The 19,901-nt window shown below is 38.3% G+C and overlaps 1 protein-coding gene across 7 annotated transcripts in view; it reads right to left on the bottom strand.

The window, feature by feature from the left end:
- Nucleotides 1-689: 689 nt before the first annotated feature.
- The window catches only part of LINGO2 (leucine rich repeat and Ig domain containing 2), a 575,497-nt gene continuing 556,285 nt past the window's right edge, over nt 690-19,901 (bottom strand). For all 7 annotated transcript variants that reach the window (XM_084505347.1, XM_084505341.1, XM_084505342.1 and 4 more), the window contains one exon: nt 690-9,513. In XM_084505347.1, coding sequence (XP_084361473.1) covers nt 7,657-9,477 — 1,821 coding nt within the window. In that variant the 5' untranslated portion in view covers nt 9,478-9,513 and the 3' untranslated portion in view covers nt 690-7,656. The remainder of the gene's footprint in view (nt 9,514-19,901) is intronic.

Raw genomic sequence — 19,901 nt, 5'->3', positions numbered from 1 at the left:
TCTATATCTATATCTAGGGTATTGGGATGTGGCAGGCGTTTTCCTTCTGACATTAGGCTGACCAGTATCCCCACCAATTATCTGCACATGCTGTGCAAGGGAGGGTGAAGGAACAGACTGTCTGATACTTTGCCTGGAGAATAAATCCCAAAGCATGTCTGAATATGACCTAGGATTTTCTCTGTTTCTGAGAGCTCAATGCCATGATGGAGGAGTGTAAGTCAGCACATGAGAAATGCCTAGAGTATTCTCTTCCTGACTGTAATGGCTTATATTTTCAGTTCAGGAATGATTGGTTTGAGTGCATTACCTGTTGTGAAGACTTGACACCAAGGATGTTGGGACTGGTGCTAAGAAAACTGTATTTTTTTCAGCTTAGTTTCATCCCTACCCCTTGAAAAAAAAAAAGCGACCAGCTACATTAAGGGAAGCAGTGTAAAATTTCTTCACTTCTCCCAGTAAATGCTGCCACTCCATGGAATTATTTATTTGGGTTTCATTTTGGATAAGTATGATACACATCATGACATAAGCCCTAAAGTAAATTTTAAAATGACATTCAGGACAACCGTCTTGACAAACAACTTTTTTTTTTTTTTTTTTTTTTTTTTCATTAATATTACCATATTTTGCTCAAACATGAAGCGGACTTAATGGACAAACCCGACTTGCCATGTGCTTCATGAATCATAACAGCAGCGCTAGTTCATTTCCCATCCATAATCATGATCATATATATTAAAATAAATTACAACACATTTTTTTCTGGTTAACCTTGTCACTTTTTAAAAACAATATACATTTAATACTTGAAGTAAGAAAAAGAACAAAACAAATATAACTTTTTTTTTTTTTTTTTTTTTTTTGTTCCACACACAAACATATACATATGAACTACATGTGCTTGCAAATAGATTCAGTAACTGTGATGATACTCTAATAGTTATGAACTATGGCATTCCCTCCCCAAAGAATGAGAGACTTGCTATCATATGTACTTGCCCATAAGCCATCTTCCTACTATAAGGCTGTAAGCTCACCAGATCAGTGTTGTCATTTACTACCTATTTATACAGTGCCCAGTGTTATGAAGACAAAGTGTCATTTGTTTTTAGGGATCAAAGCGGCATAAATTAATTATTTCAGAAGCAATAACATTTTGTTTTCTGGAAAATCAAAAATATTAACATGTGTACAAGTTGACAGCCATCTTCACAGCTGCCTTGAAATTTCAACTCATTGTTCTTGGATTGTATATGAAGAGATAGCGTTGTTGACTTGCAAATACCACACATAGAAGTCGGCAGACTTTCTTTTTCTTTTGCTTGTTTTCTTTTCTTCCCAGAATCTGTATTTTCAAATTCTCCAGCTCAGTTAACAGTGACAAATATTAAAGCAATCCAGAACAGAAGGTATGCCGCAAGGTGAGAAATAATTAAAACTTCTGCTTATTTTCCACTATAGCCCCTTAGTAGAAAACAAACAAACAAACAAATAAAAAACTATATTCCTATATCAAATTTCTTGTGTAACCAAGGAGTAACAGAAAGGGTGTCAAGGGTATTTCTCCTGATTTATACTGACTCACTAGAGTAGAAAATCTGTTTTTAGTCTTTTGTTCCAACACTTCTGCTTCATGACAATTTTGGTGCCAGTTTGAATAAATAAGAATAATCAAGTTATGAGGTAAAAGTCTGCTCTTTTATATACTTCTATGAGCTGTTTGAATATGAATTATAAAGTATCCTTAACTTTTAAGTTAAAATAACAATTTGCTTGCCTATGCCAGCTCTTTTCTCATTCCGCTGAGGCTATATGTAAAGAATTCTATTTTCAGCTGGCCTTATATCCAACCGCCTGCTTCTAGTGGAAAAAAAAAAAAAAGAAAAAAAAAGAAGAAAAAAAAAAAAAGACTAAGAATCATTCAACCTGCAGATTGCTTTTGGCTTGTAGCTATCTCAGTAGCAATAAGAACTTCACAGACGCTTGTTTCTTTCGTTAGCAGGAGGAGGCTTACTTGTGCTTCTTCCTTTTTTTTTTTTTTTTTTTTTTTTATTATTATTATTGTTTTTGATTTGAACAGGGTTTAAGATTGTATTTTGAGATCTAGATTCCAAAAACCATGGGAGCATACAGTGAAACTAAACTGAATCCAAAGATCTTCATTTGGGATTACTGTCATTTGCAACTGAGAAGGAAGAAGGGCAGAGCTAGAAAACAAAGAAAGGTAACATGTATCACTGAACCAACAAGCTGCGATTTTCCTAAGCTGCCAATGAAAATAGAGTTTATAATTCTCATTACAGGTGATAGGAATAGGGTATCCAAACTGCTCAGCTAACTTGAAAAATCTCCTTCATTGTTCAGTGATTCAACAGCAATCAGGCCTTTGTCTCTTCCAAAGATGTTCCTTTAACTCCAGGAACAATTAACGTTTAAATTACTGTATGAAACAGTTTTTCTGTTCTTCTTTAGTTCTCTCCTATATCTTTTCAGCGCAAAGGGAAGACACTTGGGACACTGATACCAGGTCAGAAAGCATGTATCCAGTGCTAGTCTGTACACTGCCTTGTGGCAAACCTACAGATAAGCTGCAGCAGACTGCGACTTCGACGATACTGAGACTATGCTGGTTCTTGGATTTGACAAGACCAGAGCTAGAGCTGAGGGAGGAGGGACAGCTTGTCCATGCATTCCTTTCCCTGCAACTCCATATCAAGCTGCATTGTGAACTGAGAGGATGGGAATGGACAGAACACAGTCATCATGTTAGTCCCAGGTAAACTGGGATCACTTAGCGGAAAAAGGTGATTACCCAACCAAGCCAATAGGCCTCCCCTTCCTCGCTTCTTGCTGTGTGTTTTACAGCTGGGGAAGGAGATGGAACTGACAGTCACCTATTTACACAAATGTTTCCCTTTCTGAAGAAAAATGAATAAGGATTGGCCCTTTCAATACTGACTAATGGACCCCTTTTTCACAGGATGGTGCAAAAATGTGACAAAAATGTGACAAAAATGACTGACTGCAGTTTCTTAGCTCACTTTGCTAGAAGCTACTGCTGCTGCCGGGCAGCCAGAAGCTCATTGTTCTACTGGATTTTCAACCAATCTTTCATCTTTCTAAGGGTTAAATGTGGGCTTCTAGCATTCCTGCATCTTGAAGTTTTTATATATTTATTTATTTATTTATTTATTATTTTTATGGAAAAGACCAATGTCTAACAATGTCTAAAGCAGATGTTTAGGCATGGTATAGAAAAGAGTGTTTCTACATATCTTTGATGTATTTTATTTGCAACATGGCCTACATTCCAAATTTCCTCTATACCACTTTCTTCTTCAATCACAAGAGTTAGATTTGACTTTGCATTAAATATTAACGCTGATTTCTTACTGTGTCTCATATACCTCAACTACATTTATGATGCTGAGTCCACAATTTGGCTTTCTAAATTTCCTTCATGATATCATTATTACCATCATAGGTGATGCAATACCATGCTGCAAGAAATAAGGAAAAAAAAAACAACACATACCATTCATGTAAATAAAAGAAACATTGAATGGCAGTATGAATGACATCAACTTTGGAATCGTCTTAAAGAGTGTTTAATTAAATAAATGCCTATTGACATCAGGTCACATCAACAGTTCTCCAGGGTCTCAGTGTCTCCTGTCTGATTTCTGTTGCGTGTGGAGCTGTTGACCCTGTTGACACTGGCAGTGTGTATGAACGGTGAAGGAGTGGGGAGCAGAATGCAAAAGCAGCCTCCCCAGTCTGAATCTAATGGAGGTGATATCACAAGCTAAGCCTTTCTGAAAAGAATATTCCCAAGTTAACAAAAAAGAAGGAAAAAAGAAAAAAGAGAGAAGCAGCCCCAAATCTAGACATATGGCTGAGATGGGGTGCTGGTTATTCATCATCACCCTTTTATCATTGCAAACTCTTTTTTTGAGACACTGCTTGCAGTGTCCTCTTTAACTCACTCTTGGGAAGGGTAAGGATCCATTTGTTATAAACAAGGAAGAGAACAAAGCATTGGTCTGTATAAGTGGAGTTCAAAATATATTAGTGAGAACTTTATTATGGTAACACAGAACTTACAAGAACTGTTGAAAAATATAATGGTGTACCTGCTTTCTCATGTGGCTCTGCTGGTTTCAGCCTTCTCTGTTTTCTCCCTTTCTGCAGAACTACTGCTGCTCTGCAGAGGCTTGTTATGCTGACCAGCAGGAAAGGCCAGGTTTGGCCTTGTGCCAGCATGAAGGAGCAGCCAGTGTACAAGTCAAAAGAGGAGAAAACCACTTCATTTTCTAATGCAATGGCAGATACGCATTGTCCACCTGCATTTGAGTAAATGACAGGGGAGCTGTGTGTGGCAGATGTCTCATCTTTCTTTTCCTCTGATATGCTCCAACTCCCTTGCAGTAAACTGCAGTTTCCTTGATCTCTAGAACTGATGGAGAAGTGATTTGGAACACATTAGAGGCAGAGTAGGCATGCAGTCAGCTACAATACCTTTATTCTTAAAAAGACAACCAGCCAACAAAGAACTGCCCAAATGGTGGTTGTCTAGGTCTGACCCTGGCACTGCACTGCTATTTACCCTGCAGTGAGTGTGTGTCCCAGGAATACACATCTGGGGAGCAAGACTGTGGGGAGCAAGATAAAAGCCTGCCTCTGAGTCTTGCTCTCCTTATTTCTATTAAGAGATGTCATATGCCTTGCCAAGTCCATGGTGAAATAAGTAGGCTGCAAAAAGTAGAACATAGCTAAAGGCAGGGAGCAAACACTGATTCTTAAAAACTGAGTACTGACTGAACTCAGGGCAATACACACGATGCTGACAGCTCTGTAAGGTGGTGCTCTGCAAAAGCAAGCAGTAATTTTCATCACCAGGACATATTTTACTTAGGTAACTAAGCACATTACTGCTCAGAAATCCTTGCAGTACACTAACAATGCAATCACTTTGTAGAACCATTCTAAGTAAAGAGGGGAATTCAGCCATTCATAATTAACCCTAACAGCACATTTTTCCTAGATTTTTTTAAGATTTTTTTTTTGACATTTAATATGAAGCAATCCGCTGCAACTGTCTAGAATTGAGGAGAATTTTTGCTTTTAACATTGATTTTAACATTTAACATGAAATGACTGCAGGGGTAATAGATTACTAATTGAAAAATAACAATTACAAGGGAAAGGCACATGCAAATGTCTTTAATGGGCAGTTCAGAAACACTTTGTTTTATCCCCATTTGTTTCTTTAACTGCCCACATTAAGGTACAGTAGAGTTTTGGGCTTCAGTGCGGTGGTTATTTTATCAGCAAAAACAATTTCCCTGGTGTTATTGTTTAGTCAGGGGTTATTCAATCCTGTTAATATTTCACAAACTTTCATAGAACAAAGAGGATTAATCTCAAGCATCTCCATAAGTCTCCAGCATCTCCATAAGTCTCCAGCTGTCTAGTTCAGAACACACACACAAAAAAAGAAATCAACAAAATGAAGCTCAACTTAAAACCAGCTAAAGTGAAGAAAATTCTAACAACCCTCGCATCCTTCTCTATTGGGTGACCTAAAATGGAGCAGTGATGCAACCAAAGATCAGCCACTAAGAACAGAGATTCTCAAAACTGCCTTGGCCCTGGGTCCTACAGCTATGTTAGGGATATACCTGGAGAGCACAGCTGGATTGTACGACTTCTGGCACATTTCCCTTGATAGCAGTGTAAGATTTTTAACCTGCTTAGAAAATCTCTGCCAAAGAATGTGGGTAGAAGTTTTTAGAAGCACCAGCATCCCGTTACAGGCCAGCCTGACTTTGGTTTCAGAGTGCTGAAATTTAATTTTAAGATTGGACACAGGCTCTTAAATCACATTAATCTGAATGTTCTGTCTTACAACATTTTCATACCCTTTTGGCTAAACATGTACATAGTCATTATTATGCTTACTCCAGTTAATTCCAATTATTTATAAATCATATTTGATATCAACCACTTAGCAACAAACCTATGGCTCATAATTGCTAGAAAATTGAAGGGTTGATGAATAACTCCGTATCTTCCCATTGCTGAGAGTTTCAAATTAAGAACAGTGGAATCAACAATAAAGAATAAAGTTTCAGTTCTGAGCCTTTTGAGGATTTGTTTAGAGGCATAAAACAATTAAAAAAAAAATACTTGTACTGAACTAACACTCCACTTTCGTCTTCTCCCCATTAAAAAATCTTTCTAAAACCTGGAAAAACTTGCACCTCTTGTTCTAATATACTGCCCCTGATAGAAACATAACCACATAGTTATTAAAATGGCATCAAGAATAGCTAAGTAATCTGTTCTTGGAAATTAGCTTTGCGTTTATGTTATCTACAAATATACAAGATGAGAATGACAGTGGCTAGAGGTTCATTATATCTGGCAGTATGTTAGCCTTTTTGAGGCTATCATGTTTTAAACATTATTTTAGTATTATAATCCCCATATTATGCATGGACAACCCTAGTTTACTGGCATTGGAGAAGAGTTCATTCCTAGCAGCAAAGCTTTTGTATGTTTTAATTCACTTCTGCAAATAGTAAGATCATATTTCCCAAGGAGTATGAAGAATATATTACTTTCTTTCTTTTTGCCCCATATACATTAACATTTTAACAGTAGCTTAGAAATTAAAAACAAGGCTAACAAAAACAGCTCCGTCTCATCAAGGTAGAACTCAGCTCTTCTATGCCAGCAATATCTAGTGGGTTGCCTTCCCTGGGTGCGATCCAGGGCTACATTACAGTAAACTGGTCCAGTGTGATATCACAGATATAAAAAATATTCCACTCTGTATCAAAACTAGGCACATGCCTTATATTTATATGAAGAGAAGATCAACAGAGCTGAGTATTTTTGCTCTCAACTGTTCATCTCTGGCCTTCTACATGAGGAGAAAAATATTTTATGTTTTTTCTAATTGGTAACTACAAGAGTCTAATTTGGGTTAGATGGTTGTTAAAAGGAGGGTGACATCACACTTGGGTCAGTATTGGTGGATATCTAAAAGCACAACCTCTCATTTGTATTGCTTTAAAATGTACACAGTATAGATGTATATTAAAAAAAAAAAAAAAAAAAAAAAAAAACACAAACAAAAAAACATACACAAAAAAAACTATCAATTTTTGTGGTGTTGAACCAACTAGAAGGTATGATGCAAGGCTCTTTACCAAATGAGATCTATAGATACAAATTTCACTGTAGAGTATGCTTTAGACAAATGTGTCTTTTTCTTTAAGTATGTAAATCCTACACTGTAGGCTTTTTTTTTTTTTTTTTTCCTTTTTCTTTTTCTTTTTGTAGTGGTAGAAAATGTTGAACAATTGTCCATGAGCATGAGCCAACGGTTCATTGCTGATATCCCCAGAATGCCAATATTTGCAATGCAAACAGTTAGTACAATTTACCAGTTCTATGAAAGGCCCTGACATATCTGCCTCAAGGTCTGGAGGCTCTGCTATACAACCACAAATAGTCTTTCCATTTCCACGTAACCTTTTGATACAGTGACAGCTGCATTAAGCTGCTTCTGCCCAGCAATTCCACATGCCAGGCTGGTTTAATTGGTTATAATGCCACAGAAAAAGCACTGCTAGCAGAACACCATCAAATCATTTTCATGTTGAACCTTCGTGGTCCAGCAACCTCCCCTTCAACTACAGCACCATTGTTTTTGCGAGGGACATATTCAAGGTCAATGCTGGTTTTGTGTTTGCCTTTCCCTCTGCTCCACACAAAAAGAAGTAGGAAACAAAATAAAACCACTCCGAGGAATGTGAAGCAGCCCATAGCTGTGGACACCAATATTGTCTTAAGGTCCAGAGAGAAAGTGTTCGCATTAGTTCCATTGGAACTGGTGTCGTTGGAGTCTGTCATATACATAGGGGTCCTGTTGGCATAAAGGAAACGGTCTGAAGTAAACCCCTTCACCGTAAGGGAGGCCGAATAGGTATCGTTCCCAGCTGCATTACTTGCAATACAAACATATATTCCAGTGTCCTGGTCTTGAGCAAATCGAATTTCCAGTGTGCCGTCTCCCAGAACAGTGGCTCTTCCATTTGATTTAGTTGTGATCAGCCTCCGACGTGGGGTAACCCATGATATGGTGGGTTGCGGATCCCCATCAGCATTGCACATCAGCTGCACCGTCTGCCCTTCCTCCACTACCAGGTACTGCAGCTTCTTGTCTTGTATCTTGGGCTTCTTACAGGTGAAGTAAAAGGAGAGAGCTGTGCTGTGAAAGTCCTTGAATGACCTCTCCTTGACACTGTCTGGGCCAGCACACATCGGTGTTTGGCCTCCAAACTGCAAAGTGGGTTGCCTTTGTAAAATCCAAAGGAGACGGCAATCACAGGCCAGAGGATTGTTGTTAATGCAGAGGATCTCAAGGGCTCTGGGGGAATGAAATACATTCTCTTCTAGGGTTTCTAGCAGGTTTTGGGACACATTAAGCACACGTAAGAATCGGAGCCCTTGGAAAGCATGTGGTTCAATGGTACGTAACTGGGCCCCCACCATGTGGAGCTCCTGCAGGCGTACCAAATCGGAGAGCATGCCTGCTTCAATGGTGCTGATAGGGTTGTAGGAGAGGTTTAGATGTGTCAGGTAAACCAGATGTTTAAAAGCAGAGTAAGGTACTGCAGACAGGTTGGTGTTGGTGATGGAGAGAGAAGTAAGGTTGAGGCCATATAGGCTGTTGGCAGGCAGCATGTCCAGGAGGGGCCAGGAGTCTATCTCCAGGTCTTTCAGGCGAAACAATCTTTTGAAGGCATACGCAGGCAAAGCGTTGATGTTGAGCTGTTTCAGATGCAGACTGATGAGGTTGTGGAGGTGGGAAAGAGCTTCTGTTGGTACAGCTGTGAGGTTGCATCTCTCCAGGGTGAGCTGCTCCAGGCTAAGCAGTCCACTGAAAGCCCTGTGTGATATATAGACCAAATCATTGTCCCCAACCTCCAGGGACTTTAGGTTATGTAGATCTTGGAACATGTAGTCCAGCAAAATGACAATCTTGTTTTCACTTATATCAAGTTTTGTTAAGTTTGACAACCCAGTGAACACCCCAAGGGGAACCAGCTTCAGACGGTTTCCTTTCAGCCTCAGGGAGCGCAAGTTGAAGAGATTGTTGAAGGCTCCAGGCTCCACATTGGCAACTATATTGTCGCTGAGGTCAATCTCCTCCAGCAAGGGGTATGACGTGAACTCCTCAGGGTTGACGCTCTTCAGTCGGTTCTTGCTGAGGTCCAAGATTTTGGTCTCGATGGGAATGCCCTCTGGAATGGCCATCAGGCGCCTCCGGTGACAGCTGACGGACTTGTTCTGGGCCGAGCATTCACAGCGGGCTGGGCAGCCTATGGTGGGGCCCATGAAGACTAGCAGCACAGCCAGACCTAGGAACGGCTGCCAGCAAGATACAGCTGAGTGAAGCATGACTCCACCGGTTTGGTCTAACCCTCTGTCACGGGCCTGTAGGGGTGAGGATGGGAAAGGGAACGTGTTAAGTCTGCAGCAAAAGGAGAACTCTGACAAATTTTGAGTGCCATTTCAAAGCAGGCACATGTGTTTTCATTTGAAATAAAATAAGAAAGCCTATTGTGAACAGCAACAGCAACAAAAAGCAAATTTTTCTTCACTAACATTGGGCTTGTCAAAGGACCTGTTTATCTAACATTTTCCAACCAGACATCAGAGGAGACAAAACAGCTTTTCCCACTGAAAACAGTAAAAGATGTTAGTTCTTTTTCTTTTTTCTTTTTTTTTTCTTCTCACTCTCAGTGGGTCTCCACAAGCCTGCTATAACTAATGCAGAGATAAACACCATGCACTCTGTAAATAGGGCTAATCACACTACTGATGTGTTTACAGCACCAGGCCTCCATGAGGTGATATCAGTCTAGGCTTTTGCCTTTCCTGTTCACATCAGTGTTTTAAGGCAAACCTTAATAATGTATTATCTTCAAGAAAAAGAGCTCCTTGACAATGAAAAGATTCCTTTTAACATTTATTGCATGCAGTTATAAATAGATGGATCTTGTTCACATATACACATACACAATGGCTCAGATGAGAAAGAACCACTGCACCTCTGATTAGAATTTGTATTAAGAACAAATTGATTCTTTGCTTTTACAACACAGAGAAATTTTACATGATTTTTAGAACCAAACACCTGAAAAGGATTTATAGAATATGTACTATAGAATATGTCTATGTACTTGCAAGACATGTAAATTAGCTTTGGAAAGAAAAACAAGGTGAGATGAACTGGTAGTGTTTAAGCAGCACATTGTCCTAAGAAGCACAACAGGTTGTTTGGAAGTCACACTTCCAAAGTAAGAGATTTTTATTTTTTTTCTGCCTTCATGTTAAAACTGAGGATAGTACAAGACAAAACGGCCCCTATTAAATTAACTAGCCTTCATGAAATGCTATACTTTACAGGTTTAGTCACCAAAGGTAAGAGACTTTTTAAGGATAGCTACTAAACAAAGACACTCAATAGCCTATTTCAAAAGAAGAAGAAGAAAAAAAAACAACACCAACACAGTGTAGGTACTCAAAGGAAGGCTTGTATGATACACTTGCAGGATAAGGTGTACTGCAAGCAAGGAAATGCCTCAGCCTTGTTGCCCACTCAACTTGATATGGCCAAGTAGTAGGACTGAGAACCTGGCTTTGTAACATTGACAAACATTGCAAGGTGCCTTCGGCCTGGTAAAGCCTTAACTGGATTGGTTAATTTGTGCTTGGTTTTAGTTGTATCTGTAAAATTGTTTACATAACTTCTGCCTGTAACTTCCTCTCAGATCTGGACAGATGACTGTTGTCCAGCTGGACTTACGCATACTGACAAAATTACCCAATTCATTGCCTGACCTGCGGCTTTGAGTCTTGACAATCTGACTAGTGCTTAAATTTCAGTCAAATTTTGCTCAGCTGTGTGCAATCATGTAGATTAGATCCTAGAAGAAATGCTCCCCATACACAGAGAACGATTCGTAGATTTCAGCATAGTAGAAGTAAATTTATGATCCGACCAGACAGTTATGTTAGCAAATAAGGTGTTTGAAACATGTACGAATAATATTAAATGTACCTCAGAAAGTGGAAGAAGAAACAGCCACCACTAACTGTGCTGCAACAACACTATACTTCCCTGGCAAAGACCTTAGGGTGTGGTAACTCATCAAGTAATCCTCTCCTGATCATGGAGGGTTGTCCTTCTCAGATCGTGGACAATCAGATGGGTAGGGATTGGTAATGATGTATTGATGTATCGTTAACAATCCTCAACAGAAACCCCATGGTCCGAATTGTAAACATCAGCATTTTTGTAACTCAGTAATAAATAGCTGTTGTGCTTTGACTATTAAAATCTTAAATGGGTGAACAATAAATTCTCTTGGAGCTGCATGTAAGTTATGTTTGACTAACTGCAAATAAATGATGCACATAACGCTCCTTTCTTAACTCTGTGGAAGAATCTTCCTCTTGACTGACATGGCTTCTTTCCACTGACATTTTTTATGCAGAGAGGCAAATTGCATGCTGGTTTTGAGGTGTAGTCTGGAGACCTGGATGAAGACTATTCTGTATTATACTACTTATAAAAGCACATTTCAGCTTTGTCCTAGAAGGACAAACTGCTGAGATTCATTTAGTTACCCCCTTACGTTGTACTCTTGCAAGTAACTATTGCTAGTTATGTCCAGCTGTGATAAAGCTTTTCAGAGATAAACTTCACTTCATTAGGCACAAAGTTAAAACTGGAAATCTATAGGGGTCTGTGAGTTAGGTGTTTGCAATGAATTCAGATCAAAGAGGCTTTTGGGTGCTCTGATCACTACCTTCAGAGCTCAGTCTGTGAGGTTAGCACTTTCATACCAATACTTCTGCAAGCAGGGAATTCATTTCCTATCTTATTCCCCTAATACATGAAGCACAAAGTAAACAGCTTCAGTGGAATACAAGCACCCCTGGAGTGTTCATTCTAGATGGCAAAAATATGAAATGCTCTTGCAGCTATCCAAGCCACCAGGTAACTAAAACTTCTGAGGAGTGTGAAGTAGGTAGATGGTATAAAAGATGATAAAAGAATTTTTTGACCGTTGCTGAAATAAAGAAAGGTAGTGTTAATAAAGTATGTCAAACATTAATAGTTATCCTCTGCAAGAACGTATGCACAGAGATAGAGATGGATATGCATTTAGCTGTAATGGTGTATGCATGTGTGTGCATGCATTTGCAGGAAAGGAAGATTCAGAACTGAGATTTAAGCTGGAGTAAATTACACATAAATAAGGAAAAACATTAAGTTATACTTAGTTACAAGACAGGAGAACAAAGGTAATTTATAGCAACAAATAGAGGTTAGAAGAAAACGTAAATTAAATGGATTATTTCAATTTTCATTGACACAGATGATACTACCACACTTCCTGCTAATCATATCTGTGACTACATACTGAACTTTGAACTTCTTTTTGCAGTAATTACTTTTTCTTCATTATAGAAAATATATAACCTTAGCTCAGATGCTTATACAGATAACAAACAAAAGGTAAAAAGGTCTAGCACAGGAAGTATGGGCAACTTCAAAGTTTCTGACTATTTGAAAAACAAGGTGAATGGTGGGAGAAACTTACAGTGAACTGTATATGATCCAGTCTGAATTTAATGAATGTAAAGTGTAACTTTCAGGACATGTCTGTTAATATCAGTAACAGAACCTCTCTTGGGCCATCAGTGTGAGTACGTCTTGAAAGCATACATCTTCATCCGTAGTGTATATTTTTGTGTCAGTGTGATCACCATTGCTTACTATTATACATCCATTAAACAGCAATGCTGCTGTTTAAAAATCTAATCAGAATGGGGCCATTAAATAATCCTTTTCACTGCAAGATGATTTTTTATTATTTTTTTTTTTCAGCTCACAATACTTTTAATGATAACCCACATTACTTTAGACTTGTGGGATGCTAATTAATTGCCAGCTTTACTGACACAGTACTGAAATATGTGTCATTGATCAATATGGTATTTTTCATTCCTGCTTAAACAACCTGCACGTACATACTTTATCCTTTGCCAGTCTAGGCTCTAAAGACCTGAAGGTTTACTTCACTATCCTTTGCATCTTTCGTAAAACTTTCATTCATTGTGCTGCATACAAGAAAGTAAAGTACATATATACCAATATACATACATATCTACAAGTAAGCTAAAATAATCATATTTTTGCACTGTAATTACACTATGCCTTGCACTATGGAGTACTTCTCTAAGATGATAACCTGTTAGCACAAAAATACTAATAAAATAATAAAAAATTAGGAACCAGCAGGATTTATATGCTTGAATACGAATGTTAACTTTTAATTAATTAAAGTTAGAAATTAGGATAAATTTCTTCTCAGAAAGAGCAGTCAGGCATTGGAACGGGTTGCCCTGGGAGTTGGTGGCATCACCATCCCTGAGGGTGTTCAAGGAAAGGTTGGACGTGTTGCTTAGGGACATGGTTTAGTGTGTGACGTTGGTAGTAGGACAGGATGATCTTGGAGGTCTTTTCCAACCTTAATGATTATATGATTCCCTGAAAGTTAAAAAATAACTCTGCCCTTTTTTGCCTTTCTCTGCTTCTGTTTCTTAAGTCCCATGTCAAGAGTCAAGTTATTGTTGGCTGGTACTCTTTTTCAACACAAGACCTCAATCAAAGTTTAGCTATGCAATTCACAAAGCTCATAGAAGTTATTAGTTAATAGCTCTGTGTGAGCTCACCCCAAATTGCAATCCCTACTGCTTTGAAATGCAAATCATTTTGCACAGAATTCTTCAGCTTTGAACCTACTTATAAATGCTATACAAAAATGTGTCTGTATCAGTACCCCATAGCTTTTGAATTGAAGTATACCAAAATATAAATAAAAAGCAAACTGTTGATCCTTCAGATTGCTGTACAAATCTGAACAACAAAGACAGGAATGTGACAAGCCATGAAAACGTGCTATATTTTGTATTATTTCTGCCTCTCCCTCAGTCTCATTTTCAAGCTTTTAGAGCTAAAAGCTTCAGTGCATCTGACCAGGCTCTATTCCTTATCCCATCTGATACTATGATACTGTGGATGACCAGGCTTTAGGTAGAAGATGTGAGATCCAGATTCGTTTCTGTCATTGGTCTCACATCTGATGCTTTCACTTTTTGATATCCCTTTTTCCCTCCCAATCTCTCAGTCTTTCTGACAGTTAAAAAATCCACTGGACCATATCAAAGTTGATAATTCTGCCTGACGTTACGGTCATTTTGTACTTTCTCTTCTATGGTTCTCTTTTTGAAAATATAACTGTATTAAACAAACTTCCTAAGATGAAGTTTTGCATAGCAGGTGTCTGACTTGTACTCACACACCTAAGCTCTTAACAGCTAATCCAGAGAAGCAAGCAAAGTCCCTATTTTAAAGAATTTTAAATCATGTCCTGCCCATTGCTCAAGTCATAAGGCATCAAGACAGATTTTTTATGAGCCTTTGTTCAGAGACAGTAAATTGTTCTTCTTGTATAAGATTGTTTATTTCCTATCTTGTTGCTGAATTTTAGCATTCCTGTGTTTCAGAGCATGTAACAGATCCTGAGGAGTATGAAAGGTCTTGTCTTTGCCATTCATGTCACCATCTGCAATGCTTCAGCAAGCAATAAGCCAACAAAACCTTCGCTCAAACCTTTGCAACAAGACACCTTTGCTTGTGTGTGTTCAGTAGACAGTTACTGAATGTGAGCAGCTAAAGCTGCTGCTGAAGATTTTAGCTGTGTCCTGCAAACTTTCACCCAGTTCAGTGTGGTTTAGGAAGGTGTTTTTTTTTTTTTTTTTTTTTTTTTTTTTTTTTTTTTTTTTCCTCACAACCTTAACTTGTAGCAGCCATCATAAATGATTATTTCATAAGACCAGCTGATCTAGCTTTCCTGTTCTCTCCTGTGATGCTGGACAAGAGCTTTCCAGGTAAGTGTGGAGAGAAAGGGGGATGAGTCCTTGCTGCTGGACTGCAGCAAGGAGGCGATGGTAGGAAGTTGTACTGGGGACAAGTGAGAAAAGGCTGGGAGGATGGCAGAAATGAACCAAGATGGTTCAAGGGACAGTGGAAGAAAACCATTAAAATGCTAGGCATGTTCTTATAGAAAGAGACAATGCTACAGGGAGGACTGAAATCCTGACTGTGGCATTTCCTGCAATTTTGACATTACTCTCACAGGGTCTTCCAATGTAAGATTGAATGTGTAGCAAAGGGTTTGCCTCACCAAGTCTTGTGCCAGGAAAACACCTAAGCTTTGTGTTTGGATCTCAAGCTCTATTACAGGCCATGTCAAGCCTTCTTATATGCTCTTCAAAGGATGTTTTTTTCTTTACAATGGAGCATTTCAGAAACAATGCAAGTACGGCATATAATTTTCCTTGCCTCTTCAATCAAACCTTTCTTACTTCTGCAGAGATTCTGCTCTCCGTCCCTTCATTGATCTCTGAAACATATCAGCTTTTAAATAAAATGCAAGCATGAAGTAGCTGTTATTTGCATTCCAATAATTAATAGATTGGAAAGAACTGTGAACAACAAGAAAACAAAACCAAAGAAGGCTGCTGATTCACTTGAATTTGAAACAAAGACTTGTTTCAATTATTCTACAGTCCTGCAATCATTCTCTACCACTAACTTTTCAGGAAAAGCTTCTTGGACTAAGACCAACTCAGAGGACAGTCATGTTGCATTTGTTTTCAGGAGAATTGGTACTTGCTTTCTGGTTATATTTTCAGGACCCAGATCCAGGACACTATTCCATTATAAAAGACGGTATACAGAAATGGAAAAAAAAATATATCAAAAAATACAATAAAAATAAAATTTTCGAAGTGCTTATCCAGAAGTATTTTTGTAAGACTGATTAAAGTCTTTTTACCATGTTTTACAAAGCTAGACAAGTGGGCAGAGTTTTTACTCCAAATGCTTAGATTATTGTTTGAATCAAAGTAAAAGAAATAACTGTGCCAAACAACAGAAAGTAAGAAAATCACTTGATTCAAAATTCATTTGTTTGTGCAAGTGCATTAATTCTAACCTAGTGGGCAGCTGAACTCCATCACAACCACTCTCTCACACTCCTTCTCAAAGGAAAAAGGTAGAAAATGTGATGGAGAGGGCTCAAGGGTTGAGATAAGGACAGGGATATCACCCACCAATTACCATAACAAGCAAAACAAACTCAGCAAAAGTAGATTAATAGAATTTATTACCTATCACTAGCAGACTAGAGCAGTAAGAAACTAAAAGCAAACAAAAAATACATGATGTGACATGAAGCAGCTGCTGGGTGACCTCTGCTCACAGAGGTCACCACTGCAGCCCCCCTGCTACCAGGCCTTTGCCATGTAAACCCAATATATCAAGTTGCCTTACAATTCCAGGCTTTCTGAAATTAAGCAAAGAAATGAAGCCATATGTATGTATACCTTCTGTTTCTAATTCCATGTTTTTAAGACTGATAAACCAATTTCTTGCATTTGTCACAAAGAAAGTGAATCTTGAGAAGAAATTTGAAGGAAAATATAATAAGGATTATCTCATAGGAGACACTTTATGCATAAATATCAGGAAAAGAAAGTGGAGATATTTGCAGGAATAGACAGAAGATATTCCCTCAGACACCATTGGTAGGTTGAAGGTCAAAAGATTTATGAAAGGTATTATATGAACAATTATGTGAAGAGCTGTAAAAAAGTAAAATTCAGATTTTTTTTTTTTTTTTTTTTTTTTTTTTTTTTTTTGCATAGGTTAATGATGCAAGTCAACCTTCAGGGAAAGGTAACAATACTATTCTATTCACACAATTAAATAGCTTGTAAGGATCACAAATATTTGCATTAAATGTTTTTTGGAAAAAAAAATCTTGGTTGAAAAAAACATGAATTGCTCTGAATCGCACATCTTTTCCATCATCTATTCCTCCTAACTCAGAAACAAGATTTTGAATGGCCAAGTTCTTCAGATTACTTCTGCCAAGTTGTCCACTCATCTCTGGTAACTTTTATCCCTATTCTACTGGTGAAAAGTGATGTCAATAAGAGATAATAATTCAATGGCAAAGACAAGAATAGCGCAGTTACCATGACTACAGATGTGTTGATACACCTAAATGTGATAATGCAATTATAGGGAAAGACACAGACTCTCTCAGAGAGACAGAGATCCTCAATAGCTTATATTTTGTTGAAGCCAATTAATAGTGAAAGAGCACCCAACTGATGCAGCGAAACCTAACATACCTGGACTTTGCGTTAAGTGTCGGTATATGGTAGTCTGCTGTGTGACTGGTGACTTCACAATGATAGATATTATATTAAAAGAGTTCACATTTTTATTAAGCTGCTTTAACCCAGAGTGATACTAAGAAAAAATCCATCAAGCTGTATTTCATTGATGATTCGTGGAAAATATTAATGATTCATTTACTGAGAATGACTTATCATGGGGGAAGAAAGGCAGATTTATGACAGTATGGAAGGGGAGACAAAATGACAAGAAGGTAAGAGCCACAGCTGTTGCTTTTTGGGAACTCAGCAGTCACAATAGTAAAAATCTCTTGCAAGATAAAGTTCATCATTTCAGAAGGGACCTTGCTGTGTTTCACAATATATCCAGGCTGGTGAACTTAAGAAAGCTCTGCTGCTGTAAGTAGGACACTGAACAAGAGAATGAGAAAGTGCTAAGTCCTATGCTTGCTTTTCATATCTATACTAATTAATGCAGTCTAAATAAATTAACTCAAAATAAGTCAGTAGGAAGAGTAACTGCATTGACTAAAGAGAAGGAAGGGAAGCTTTTGTTGACAGCAGTTCTACGTTAAAAGGCTATCTTTCTTCATCTTGAAAGAACTAAGCTTTCTTTTAGAGCTGTATGGCAGTAAAGCTCATGACACGGCAATAAGGCTGACGTCCCTGTTGCCCAGATGGGATCTCTTCTATTGAGAAAAGATGGAATTCCTTCAGAAATGTTAATTCTGACATCCAGCTGTATCTGAGCTTCCACAAGTGAAAATTTTGGTGATGGAAAGCCACTGAAAAGATAAGAGAAATCCTGCTTTAAATGTGTGCCAGCTGCAGTGTTTCTAGGGCAAGTACATTCAAATATAATTGAATCCTGCTTCAGTAATCCATTTATGGAGCCACAAGCATCTCTAGTAGGATCTAGGACATCATAAAAAAGGATGTTGATGTCACCTGTTACAAATGGATGTTTCCTTCAAATACCTGCACTTCAAAGCCCAAAGATCTCTGTGGCTGCCAGAAGAAACGAAATGTTCTGGTGAAGTTTTGTATGCACCTTTTGCAATGTGAGAATGCTATATCAATGTATTTTTCAAGCTGCCCATTAACATCATTTCATTTTTTTGTTAGGTTTAACACCCAAAGATCTTTGTTGTTGTGATGACTTTATCCACACATTACAAGAGAGGTATGTGATTGTGACCTTACTGGCTGTTAGGAGAGGCAAACAGATTAAAGTGCCATCTGTACAATGATGGCAGGTGACAAGTATTTTGCATGCAGCTGTATGTAAATACTGAACAGGGCAAAAGGGAGACCAAAACTGTATGGTCCTCCACAGGGTAGAGGTCTGGTGAAGTCAATGTTGTGATTGCAGTCACCAAGCAGGGTCTCAAACAGTTTCATTCACTTGACTTGGTTCCCTGCAGCTTTCTGCTGGCAGCAGAGCCTGGTGACTAATTGTGTCATGTGAAGAAGCTAAAGCATTTGAAAACAAAGCATGCCCAGGAAAGCTAAAAGATCAATCAATTAGTACTACAGTTGTTGTTGCTGTTCATTTCAGAACTCAAAGTCTGTTTAGCCAAATGGCTCCAAATATTTAAGGCCCAGTAGTTTTAAGAATCTTTTTAGCCAAGTACACCTCAAAAAGCAAATAGGTTTTATGAGGGTAATACTGATCTCTGTCTGTTTAAGGTTTTAGGTGGCGGTATGCAGTTTAAATTTTACAGCTCCAACTATTTGAAACTGGCTAAAAATTGAAGAAGAAATCTGAAGAGATAAAAACCAATATATTTTCTTTTCTGCTAAGACAAAAAATTCAAATGTGGGTACTGCACGTGTAGTGGGGAGACAAGATTCACTTAGTGAAGCTGTAATACACACATAATTGCACTAGAGTTTATCTGGTTAATACAAGGAAAAATGAAATGTATCAGCTGTGCATTTTTTTCCACCTGGATAAGCGTGTTGGCAGCTGTTCTGTTTGTGTCTTGCACAGAAACCCTATTAGTCGATACACAGAGCGTATTCCCTGGGGACTGTCTTCATACTGTCATACGCAAGGCCTTCAAAGCACAGCGTGGAAGGAAGCTCCTGAGCCATCAGATTCTGTTTGTAGACTGCAGGAGTAGTTAGAGAGTCTGGAGAGACAATACAGCAGCTACAGTATTATGTTTGGTACATTAAAAATACTCACAAGAGAATAAACACATTTCTTAGTCCTTGTTGGAAGTCCCCAAAGTGCAAGCCAGATCTCTGCTGATACAATGTTGTTGGATTCAGTGTGACTATTACAGCAGAAAATTGTGGCCAGCACTCAAGGACTGGAACAAAGGACAGAAGGGATGTATTTCAGCTCACTGGCCAATGCCGACAGTCTCTGCAGGAACAAGTTGTGTGATAGACCCAATTGTAGCTACTTACTGGCTCAGGTAGGGCAGATAGCCCAGGGAAAGCTGTACAAAGCTACTGCTCCAAATAGAGTTGATCAAAACGTATAAACTCGAGAGCAAAATAAAATTGTCAGCAGAAGAGATGAAACC

The sequence above is a fragment of the Aythya ferina genome (assembly GCF_964211825.1).
Source record: "Aythya ferina genome assembly, chromosome: Z".
Classification (NCBI taxonomy): Eukaryota; Metazoa; Chordata; class Aves; order Anseriformes; family Anatidae; genus Aythya; species Aythya ferina.
The sequence above is the reverse complement of the archived record's forward strand: the minus strand, read 5'-3'. Positions and strand labels throughout refer to the sequence as shown.